The 12,218-nt window shown below is 43.2% G+C and overlaps 1 protein-coding gene across 4 annotated transcripts in view; it reads right to left on the bottom strand.

Annotated features, from left to right (window-relative positions):
- Nucleotides 1-1,029: 1,029 nt before the first annotated feature.
- Nucleotides 1,030-12,218, bottom strand: part of LOC139473664 (mitochondrial glutamate carrier 1-like) — a 35,438-nt gene continuing 24,249 nt past the window's right edge. For all 4 annotated transcript variants that reach the window (XM_071256357.1, XM_071256359.1, XM_071256356.1 and 1 more), the window contains exons 4-10: nucleotides 7,893-7,948; nucleotides 7,099-7,189; nucleotides 6,173-6,291; nucleotides 5,483-5,682; nucleotides 4,780-4,882; nucleotides 4,044-4,119; nucleotides 1,030-2,171 (exon numbers count right to left, since the gene is read on the bottom strand). In XM_071256357.1, the coding sequence (XP_071112458.1) occupies nucleotides 2,027-2,171; nucleotides 4,044-4,119; nucleotides 4,780-4,882; nucleotides 5,483-5,682; nucleotides 6,173-6,291; nucleotides 7,099-7,189; nucleotides 7,893-7,948 (790 nt within the window). In that variant the 3' untranslated portion in view covers nucleotides 1,030-2,026. The remainder of the gene's footprint in view (nucleotides 2,172-4,043; nucleotides 4,120-4,779; nucleotides 4,883-5,482; nucleotides 5,683-6,172; nucleotides 6,292-7,098; nucleotides 7,190-7,892; nucleotides 7,949-12,218) is intronic.

The following is a 12,218-nucleotide window of genomic DNA, read 5'->3' as shown; positions in this document are numbered from 1 at the left end:
AAACCCACGAGCACGGGTATGGTGCTGACAAACCTAGAAACATAAAATGGGGCGAACTGGGATTCGAACCCGCAATCATAGATTCTGGCGTGCCCAGGGGACGCAAATCTGCACAGCGAATCGCTGCGCCTTACACGACTGGGCCACCCGTGCCCCCTCTATACATATGTGTGTACATGTGTGTATATGTGCATACGTGTGTCGAAATACATATGTGAATATACTTGTCATGTGAACACGTTTACTCATGTGTGTATATTTACACCAGGAGCAAATTTGTCTGGAGCAGGTTCAAATGTAAATGTAAATTTGCACTGTGTGTATATGTTGCAATGTAAGCGTTTATGTCAACATATGAGGAAGATCTAATTAAAATCTGTTCTTTTGCCAACACTAAACAAATTGTCAACAGTTGCCAACTTTTATGCGTATATACAGAGTTGAGCTGACAGTGTGTTCTTTTGGTTTCAAGGAGTCAAAACTTTGTGTACAAATAAAAGCAAACACATGTTGCTTCACGCGAAATTTTTCGGTGAAGTGACTTTCTTCTCATTCAACTTTGATTGGAAAACAACCTGTTTTGTGTTGAAAGTCGTGAACAGACTACTGAATATGTGTGCCTTACACCATTTACATACTAAATTTACACACCTAAGTTGCTTTTCATGTGAACGCATTGTAAATTTACATAAACACACATATGTATAGTTACACATTACTTACGCGTGTAAATGTTGTGCATGTGAACGGGGTATAAGTTCATGCAGTTTACACAAGGAGTTGTTGAAACAAATGTTATGGTCTGTTAGCCAGGAAGCTCACACAGTCTTACTGACACACAAAGTCTGACTGACACACACGGTCTTACTGACACACATGGTCTTACAGACACACATGGTCTGACTGACACACATGGTCTTACAGACACACATGGTCTGACTGACACACATGGTCTTACAGACACACATGGTCTGACTGACACACGGTCTCACTGACACACATGGCCTGACTGACACACATGGTCTGACACACGGTCTGACTGACACACATGGTCTGACTGACACACATGGTCTGACTGACACACATGGTCTTACTGACACACATGGTCTTACAGACACACATGGTCTGACTGACACACGGTCTGACTGACACACATGGTCTGACTGACACTCATGTTCAGCCTAACACACCTGTGGTCTGACTCGCACACACATTCCGCCTGACAAACATTATCAGACACACATGGTATGGGAGTACTATATACAAGCACACTTAAATAAAACTATTTGCATCTCATATTTGAACATAATTACAAAACAAAGTAGCCCTTTATTAGTAACAAAACAAAATGAATGTGGTGGTGTAATTAGCAAGTGTCCTCTTTAAACATTCTGAGAATATCTTCAGAGGTACCAGTTGGATCATAAACTTGTGTTTTGAAAACAACACATATGACAATGTTCCCATACATTGCACGTATTAACAGTTATAATGTAACAATATTCTTCACAAAAAGCTGTGATCAATGATTGCGTAAGTCTGTGTTTGGAAATAAATACTAAGAATATTGCAGATTTTTACATCGCTTTTCCAAAACAAATAATCTTTGTTAAATCTTGTAAAATCCCAATACTAACTGTTGGTAAAGTGCCACTAGAACTATATATCGTTGTACATATTATATTAAATACAGCACTAATAAAATTAAAGCTGTCATGTGACACTGTAGTGAGACAGCATGTCTTGACCACAAATGTCAAGGTCAACAGCACTTTCAAGGTCAAATTGCAGCACTACATGTCAATCATTCACCAACTATCATTCCTTTCTGATATGGCATCTGGCTCATCTTGCGTAAATTATCTGACCTGCTTCTTCTTGATCCATCCCCAAGTAAAATAATCTGGCCAAGTTTCATTAAGAATAGTTCCTCCATGGCAGGCACTCTGATCTATGAGGGCGTAGTGCCAGAGCAGACATCTACACATGTACACTATATCAACCTCACACAACAAAGCCATTGATCTCAAGACTTCTTTAACCCCATCAGGAACTCTGCCACACCAAGATAGTAAACGGTCTGTGCAATCCCAAACAGAGGCGCAATCACCAAAATACGGCATGCAGCTCCCTTGAAGAAAGCCTTGGGTCCCTCATTCGTCATCACTTTCCTGAAGTCAAGATACATGTCATGAGATAGTGTAGTCTTGAGTAATGTAAATGTTGCACCCAATCTGTGCAACTGCATATTGCATGCAATGGGCAATATAGCTTGCCAAATTTATGCAATGTGCAAAACAATTATCTGCTCAATGCATGCAATGGGCAACCAGCTTGCTCATTTCACGCAATAAGCAGGTAATTGTTCTGCCCAAAGCATGCAATTGAAATTAGTATTGTTTTACATGTTTTGTTTTGAATAAAATAAACTCTATAATTAAGTGAAACAAGCATGAAATACTCATATCCCCCGCCAATATGACATGTCTGCTGTGAACAAATTCTATTTTTTTTACATCCCTAACTATCAAAAGGCAGCAGTTCACCACTAGACCTATCTATGTGCCAAGTTTGGTGAAAAAATATGGTACGGTTTTCAAGATCTGCTCCGGAAACAAAATGTGACGGACGGAAGGACAGACGGACAGCACCCATTCCTACATTCCCCTTCCACTTCGTGGCTGGGGATAAAACTGTAATAAATAACAACCAAACAAATATGTGATCTCAAAAAACATAGTTTCACCTGCCTGATGATCACAACAGAGTAGGATGTCCATCAAGCATTAATGGCAAGGGCGCTACTATCTGTACGAAATAATATTAAGTGAAGGTTCTTCATATCAAAGAAGAGGGTGCTTGTTCCTATCCCATGGTGAGTGAGTGAGTTGTGTTTAACACCAGTTTGAACAGTATTCCAGTTATATCACAGCGTGTCAGCTTAATGTGGGACGAAAGCCCGAAGTGATGCAGGTCTCAGACGTTTACCATTTCGGTGAAAACCATGAGCAGGGGTATGGTGCTGACAAACCTAGAAATATAATCAGGGTATATCGCGATCATAGGTTTCTGGTGTGCCCAAGGGATGCAAATCTGCATAGCGAATTGTGGCACCTTAGACGACCGGGCTACCCGTGCCCCCCAATCTCAGCATGAAGATAGTCAAGACTGATAAGAGAGCTCAGAAATGCCACAGGAAACCAGAAAAGATCTGAACCATCAGAATATAACTTGTCCAATAACCAGGCAATACTTCATCCTCCTTAGTCATCAAACTAAACATCTTCTATATGTGGACTACATTTCTCTGACCATGGATAGAAGACAGAGTGAAAAAAAATCATTATATGTGGCCTGCCAGGAGAATTGGGACCTTATGGGTGCTAGGATACTCTTGTGCTATGACGTTAGCTTACTAAGATGAAGATCAATATGTGTGATGTCATGAATCTCTGAAATAAATCTGATTTGAAGCTTGTGAATTGTTTGGGTTTTTTTGTGTTCCGAAGATGCTGTAGTTTTAAAATATGATAAAAAGCCAAAATGTGATTTTTCAACCATAAGGTCCCCTTATCTCATGGTTGGTCACACATTTTAAACTTTAAGGAGTTCTTGTTCTAACTGTTATGTCAAAAGTTAAAGATTTAAGGGGTTCCTGCATTCAAATACAATGAAGACCTAAGTAAACACAGGACCCTCCTCAGTTTCACACAATGCTTTATTGTTTTTTTACCGATAGGGTAACCGTTACACTGTAATGACAGGATTAACTTGTGTAATTCAATACAGATTTGTTGATATCCTATTTCCGATGACAGATCATGACGAGTCGTAGTTTTAGGTTGGCGGTCCAGCTTATGTACTGCACATACACATTTTGATACAGATTCCAAATACCAAGTTAATACCTCGGCTAAACTATGAGATCGGCTTATCTATGGTCATATACGGTACTCTCAGTGAGTGACCTCAGCGTAACACATGAACTAGCAATACGAGTAACCATGTACGTATTGACAATAGAGTTAATCCAAACAACTCACCTGAAACAATCGATGATCCCAGAGTATGACTGCTCCCCCTTGCCTTTGTGTAATGTCTGTAGCCTCGTCTTCACAACTAGAAGCAGACAGCCAGCATCACAATAAAGCTTGTGTATCATACAGTCGTAGACTAGCTGTACTTCAACATTGTGTCTAATTACCTATCAGCTGAGCTGTATTAACATATCATATTTTATGACATGACTGTATGGTTCATTGATCGTGTTACCAACCACAAGTTGATTTACAGGCCATCCTGAATATTCCTGTCATACACTGAAACCTGTCAATCTGGATGGTACTGTTCTTATTGAAATTATTCAGATTACTGAATCATGGGTACATAGTAGATCACCATTCCTGTGAAGATTTCAGGTTAAAATTGGTCTTCAGCATCCCATGCTTGTCGTAAGCGACAACTAATGGAATTGAGTTGTGAGACTGGCTGACTTGGATGATGGATGTCATCATATCTCAAATGTTTAGATCAACGCTCATGATGTCAATGACTGGATTGTCTGCTCCAGACTTGATTATTTAAGGGCTGCCATCATATAGCTGGAATATTTTCTAAGTGTGGCGTTAACCATAAACAAACTAAATGTAATGTTATTGCATCATATACACATTCCCTAAACTAATCGTCCAGAACGCAGCATATCCAGGCTGATGAGGTTCGCTGTAGCTGTAATAATGGTGACTGTGGTTTTTCCCATTTCTTCACTCACTCACTCACCATCGAAAGGGTTGACGGACAGCGAGGCCACACAGCCAGCAGCACAGCCTGAGAGAAAGGACACGTAGAACACCGCCTCGCCGCTACCCTCCCGACGCTTGCCCTGCACAACACAATCACAGCTGCAATCATCGCTGAGTTTTGAACACATGGTTACAATCTGGGAAAGAATCGGCAGTTTAGCAGTGAACTTGGTCAAAAACGCTGGAACGGTTCTTTTTCTTCCAGTTCGTACTGGTAATGAAAGACACACTTCACAAGCTGCTTAATATAGCCGGAACATAGTCACCTGACTGCCAAAGCTTACCTGGATAGTAATCATGTCATCAAAACTCAATGACGATGTTTATCACAAGCAAAATGGACATTTCTTAAAAAGCTCATTTTGTCATTACTGTAAGTAATATTCCTTATGGGAAGGAATGGCTTGTTTTAACTTTATAAGTATAAGCACAAATGCAGCTATGTTTTTTAGTTAATCATCATGATATTTCTATTAGAAGCCATCACAGTCAGCACCATTAAGCTCTGCCAGACTTCTCCAGCACCCACAACAAAACACACACAGAAGTCTGACTAGTAGAAGCCATCACAGTCAGCACTCCCAGACTTCTCCATACATCACAACTTCCAGCACCCACAACAAAACACACACAGAAGTCTGTCAGCAGCAGCAGCAGCCAGCACAGTGTGACAGTCTTACCAGTGCATTGAGATGGGCAAACAGGGGGAAGTAGATGGCAGAGAAGGTGACATCTCGGAGAGCCGTGGCTCCACATCCTTGATACAGGCCGATGATGCCTCGTTGTCGGAGCAGGTCCAGGGCAATCTTCGTTGCGGAGAGACGGGGAGCAGCGACTGGCTTGCCCGCTACAGCACCATTGGCACTCAGATCCACTTTGGCTGGAATAGTCAACAATATGCAGAGTTACGTGCGGATGACTCGTTCTTCTGAAGACACCTCTGCTCAATGTCACCATCTTAGATACATCAAGTATGTCGTGTCCGTTAGACCATAAACCTATGATCGTGGGTTCGAATCACAGATTGCTTCTAGGTCAGCCAGCATCATAACAGTGCTCATGTTGTGACGAGGTAAATGAGTAAGGCCTGCATCACTTCCTCCAGCATCAAGCTGACACACAGGAAATACTGTCAAAGTTGACGTTAGACTTGCTTAGTCACTAGGCTGGAACCTACGATTGTGGGTTCAAATCACACATCGCGCTAATTATGCTTCTAGGTCAGCCAGCTCCATAACAGTGCTCATGTTGTAACAAGGTAATGCCTAATGTATGTATCACTTCAAGCTGACACACTGTCAAAATTAACGTTCGACTCACTTAGTCTTAGGCTGGAACTAAAACAACACATCAACAGACTACATACTCACCAGAACGGCCTGCATCCTGCAGCTGTATCTTGAGCAGCTCCATGGGCGTTGTGACGATGATCTGACACATCCCCGCCCCTCCTCCCGCCAGCAGCTCCCGACTGAGAGGAAGTGTCCCTCTACAAAAAACAGCATGGATGTCATTGGAGAGAAAGGGGGAATTACGGATCATATTATCCCAAATAATTATGTCATCAGCTTCTTGTGTTCATGTTTTCATCCTTATGAGATAATATTATATGAGAAGCCATGATAATAAGACATAATAACAGTGGTAATACCCACTTATATAGTTCTAGTAATACCATATTCGACGTAATAAGCACCCCAGGCGTTCTCAAAACTAGAAATAGGGGACTCTTATTAGAGCGGAGCGCTTATTACGTGAAATACGGTACCCGGTACGGGTAAATTTGGTCTTTCCTCCATATTATCACAATTTTCACGACAATTATCTGTACCTTGTGTCCTAATACCAATTGTCATATCTCTCCAACTTTTGGAAGCGATCGTTCGGCCATTGCGTTTTTCTATGTTGCCCAGTTACATCTATGGGGAACAACTCATTAGACACTTCCCTCTCAAAAATAATGTTGTCCAATTTATAACGTCATTTTGCGAGCGCAAGTTCGAATCTCCAGAAATAACGACATGACAGGACAATGTTTCATCGCGAAATAAACCACGCTTCATTCTTCATTGTATCAACATATTCTATCAGTATTTCAAGATAACACAATGAGTCATTACATTCCTACTGTCCCTCACTACACTAACTGCCTCAGTACCATATTTAAACACACTAGCATTGCAAGGATAATTGTTGCAAGATATTTCATTTTCCCTAAAATTTCAACTCTGTTTTACTAATTTGTGATTCTAGCACTTGTTTCCATGACAACTAGTTGCTAGCATGCCATACTCACTTATCTGTGCGCAGGTTGTGTCGGAAGAAGTCATTGCCGACAAGCTTGATGGCCTTCTCTGGGGTGATAAGCAGCAGGTTCACTCCCGAGCCTGAAACACAGAGTCTCTATACAACAAACGTGGCGGTCGGGTAGCCTAGTGGTTAAAGCATTCGCTCGTCACGCCGAAGATCCGGGTTCGAATCCTGACATGGGTACAATGTGTGAAGCCCATTTCTGGTGTCCCCCGCCGTGATATTGCTGGAATATTGCTAAAATCCAGGGTATTACAGTTACTTCCCCACACAGCAACCTCTTCACTGCGGTTTATCTTTGACAAGCAGGGATTTTGCTGAAGGAACTTGTCAATAGGACATTTTCATCATTTCATCAACTTTTGATGGGACATTCTTCTGTATCGTTACCTTAAACCCTGTCAGGGATCATCTAAAACCCAGACAAGAATCATCTAAAACCCAGACAAGAATCATCTAAAACCCTGACAAGAATCATCTAAAACCAGGACAAGAATCATCTAAAACCAGGACAAGAATCATCTAAAACTTTGACAAGAATCCTCTAAAACCCAGACAAGAATCATCTAAAACCCTGACAAGAATCATATAAAACCCTGCCAAGAATCACATAATCATAACAGAATGTTTCCAGCCTTTAGTGGAAATAGTTGGCCATGTCCTGATGAATAGTGAATATATGTTATAAAAACTGTTGCTATGATACAGTCACAGAGTGAGCAAAATAATCGAGTGAGTGAGCAAAACACCAGAGGACCTGTAGTTACAGGAAATACTCACCCCTGTACATTCCAAAGAATCCCTCATTGCGAAACGTCTTCGACCCACAGTCAACACTGGAAAAACACATGACACTGTTACCATGGTAAACAGGAATATATGAGTCCTACTTGGTTTTGTGTTAATTAAAGGATAAAGTTTGAAAAATTATAGAAAAAACATCTGCTGGAAAGAGACTTTGAAAACGCTTTACATGAACTTATTAAAAAACCATGAAGATTATTTATTCTGTCGTGATAGTTTATTAATAATCATCATGTTTGTCATCAAATAGTCTTGTTTTGTTTTTGCAAATGAATTGACAGCTTTCATGTTTTTAAAAACATTATTGTTGTTCCACCAATACCTGTTTAAATGCCTGCAATATATATTAATTAAAATATATATTACAATAAAACCACACATCTGTACCCAGTCTTGTAACCTTAACAATCTTCATTTTCACTGATTAACTGGTTATTTATTATGTTCTTTTAAACATATGTCAACAAACCAATATTGTCAAATGCTCTAATATTAATTAGTTCAGGTTCATTGAAGAACAATAACTGTTAACATTTCCACAGCAGAAAGTACAGCTATTTCTAAATGCTAGCAAATAATTGCAATACATCAGTCAGTCTGATGAGATTTCTATTGTTATGACAATAACATGGCCTATCACTTGGACATGCTTGAATGCTGACTGCCACATGCTGCCATGCATCAAACATGTCCATCAAACATGTCCATTCACAGATGCAGTGGGAGGTAACAGCTGGACACAGGTGTGTGTCCCTGTCAACCAAGTTAATGTAGGCACGGAAACATATTTCAAGAGGCACTGCAGAAGTGGTTCTTTTGTGGACTGGCTGACTTAATTAAATAGTTTATTTTCCTTTATGAATATATTTACAAAATTAAAAATATTGTTATATTAATATTTTTATCAGTTGCTTTTGATAAATTGCATTACATGCATTACATCACTGTACAACACAAGTAGTCATAGGCTCAATGTTCAGCCTCCATCAATGGCAGAGGCTCAATGTTCAGCCTCCATCAATGGTGGAGGCTCAATGTTCAGCCTCCATCAATGGTGGAGGCTCAATGTTCAGCCTCCATCAATGGTGGAGGCTCAATGTTCCGCCTCCATCAATGGCAGAGGCTACATATTGGTCGGTTGGTTTGTTGCACTCAGCAATATTCCAGCTATATGACGGTGGTCTGTAAATAATCGAGTCTGGACCAGACAATCCAGTGATTGATATCATGAGCATCGTTCCACGCAATTGGGATCGATGACTTGCTTCAAGCCTCCATCGATGGTGGAGGCTAGATATCCAGGCTTCATCAATGGTGGAGGCTACATGTTCAGGCTCCGTCAATGGTGGAGGCTACATATCCAGGCTCCATCAATGGTGGAGGCTACAAATCCAGGCTCAATCAATGGTGGAGGCTACATGTTCAGGCTCCATCAATGGTGGAGGCTACAAATCCAGGCTCCATCAATGGTGAAGGCCACATGTCCTGGATCCATCAATGGTGGAGGCTACATGTCCTGGATCCATCAATAGTGGAGGCTACATGTTCAGGCTCCATCAATAGTGGAGACTACATGTTCAGGCTCCATCAATGGTGGAGGCCACATGTTCAGGCTCCATCAATAGTGGATACTACATGTTCAGGCTCCATCAATGGTGGAGGCCACATGTTCAGGCTCCATCAATAGTGGATACTACATGTTCAGGCTCCATCAATGGTGGAGGCTACATGTTCAGGCTCCATCAATAGTGGATACTACATGTTCAGGCTCCATCAATGGTGGAGGCCACATGTTCAGGCTCCATCAACGGTGGAGGCCACATGTTCAGGCTCCATCAATGGTGGAGGCCACATGTTCAGGCTCCATCAATGGTGAAGACTACATGTTCAGGCTCCATCAACGGTGGAGGCCACATGTTCAGGCTCCATCAATGGTGGAGGCCACATGTTCAGGCTCCATCAACGGTGGAGGCCACATGTCCAGGCTCCATCAATGGTGGAGGCCACATGTTCAGGCTCCATCAATGGTGGAGGCCACATGTTCAGGCTCCATCAATGGTGGAGGCTACATGTTCAGGCTCCATCAATGGTGAAGGCCACATGTTCAGGCTCCATCAACGGTGGAGACTACATATTCAGGCTCCATCAATGGTGGAGGCCACATGTTCAGGCTCCATCAATGGTGGAGGCTACATGTTCAGGCTCCATCAATGGTGGAGACTACATGTTCAGGCTCCATCAATGGTGGAGACTACATGTTCAGGCTCCATCAATGGTGAAGGCTACATGTCCAGGCTCCATCAATGGTGAAGGCCACATGTCCAGGCTCCATCAATGGTGGAGGCCACATGTTCAGGCTCCATCAATGGTGGAGACTACATGTCCAGGCTCCATCAATGGTGAAGGCTACATGTTCAGGCTCCATCAATGGTGGAGGCCACATGTTCAGGCTCCATCAATGGTGGAGACTATATGTTCAGGCTCCATCAATGGTGAAGGCCACATGTTCAGGCTCCATCAATGGTGGAGGCTACATGTTCAGGCTCCATCAATGGTGAAGGCCACATGTTCAGGCTCCATCAATGGTGGAGACTACATGTTCAGGCTCCATCAATGGTGAAGGCCACATGTTCAGGCTCCATCAATGGTGGAGACTACATGTTTAGGCTCCATCAATGGTGAAGGCTACATGTTCAGGCTCCATCAATGGTGGAGACTACATGTTCAGGCTCCATCAATGGTGAAGGCCAAATGTTCAGGCTCCATCAATGGTGGAGACTACATGTTCAGGCTCCATCAATGGTGGAGGCTACATGTTCAGGCTCCATCAATGGTGAAGGCTACATGTTCAGGCTCCATCAATGGTGGAGGCCACATGTTCAGGCTCCATCAACGGTGGAGGCCACATGTTCAGGCTCCATCAATGGTGAAGACTACATGTTCAGGCTCCATCAACGGTGGAGGCCACATGTTCAGGCTCCATCAATGGTGGAGGCCACATGTTCAGGCTCCATCAACGGTGGAGGCCACATGTCCAGGCTCCATCAATGGTGGAGGCCACATGTTCAGGCTCCATCAATGGTGGAGGCTACATGTTCAGGCTCCATCAATGGTGGAGGCTACATGTTCAGGCTCCATCAATGGTGGAGACTACATGTTCAGGCTCCATCAATGGTGAAGGCCACATGTTCAGGCTCCATCAACGGTGGAGACTACATATTCAGGCTCCATCAATGGTGGAGGCCACATGTTCAGGCTCCATCAATGGTGGAGGCTACATGTTCAGGCTCCATCAATGGTGGAGACTACATGTTCAGGCTCCATCAATGGTGGAGACTACATGTTCAGGCTCCATCAATGGTGAAGGCTACATGTCCAGGCTCCATCAATGGTGAAGGCCACATGTCCAGGCTCCATCAATGGTGGAGGCCACATGTTCAGGCTCCATCAATGGTGGAGACTACATGTCCAGGCTCCATCAATGGTGAAGGCTACATGTTCAGGCTCCATCAATGGTGGAGGCCACATGTTCAGGCTCCATCAATGGTGGAGACTATATGTTCAGGCTCCATCAATGGTGGAGGCCACATGGTCAGGCTCCATCAATGGTGGAGGCTACATGTTCAGGCTCCATCAATGGTGAAGGCCACATGTTCAGGCTCCATCAATGGTGGAGACTACATGTTCAGGCTCCATCAATGGTGAAGGCTACATGTTCAGGCTCCATCAATGGTGGAGACTACATGTTCAGGCTCCATCAATGGTGAAGGCCACATGTTCAGGCTCCATCAATGGTGGAGGCCACATGTTCAGGCTCCATCAATGGTGGAGATTACATGTTCAGGCTCCATCAATGGTGAAGGCTACATGTTCAGGCTCCATCAATGGTGGAGACTACATGTTCAGGCTCCATCAATGGTGAAGGCTACATGTTCAGGCTCCATCAATGGTGGAGACTACATGTTCAGGCTCCATCAATGGTGAAGGCCACATGTTCAGGCTCCATCAATGGTGGAGGCCACATGTTCAGCCTCCATCAATGGTGAAGACTACATGTTCAGGCTCCATCAATGGTGGAGGCCACATGTTCAGGCTCCATCAATGGTGGAGGCTACATGTTCAGGCTCCATCAATGGTGGAGGCCACATGTTCAGGCTCCATCAATGGTGGAGACTACATGTTCAGGCTCCATCAATGGTGGAGGCTACATGTTCAGGCTCCATCAATGGTGAAGGCTACATGTCCAGGCTCCATCAATGGTGGAGGCCACATGTTCAGGCTCCATCAATGGTGGAGGCCACA

The sequence above is a fragment of the Haliotis cracherodii genome, unplaced genomic scaffold (genome assembly GCF_022045235.1).
Source record: "Haliotis cracherodii isolate W230 unplaced genomic scaffold, xgHalCrac1.p SCAF_3, whole genome shotgun sequence".
NCBI lineage: Eukaryota > Metazoa > Mollusca > Gastropoda > Lepetellida > Haliotidae > Haliotis > Haliotis cracherodii.
This window is presented reverse-complemented; position numbering and strand designations above follow the sequence as displayed.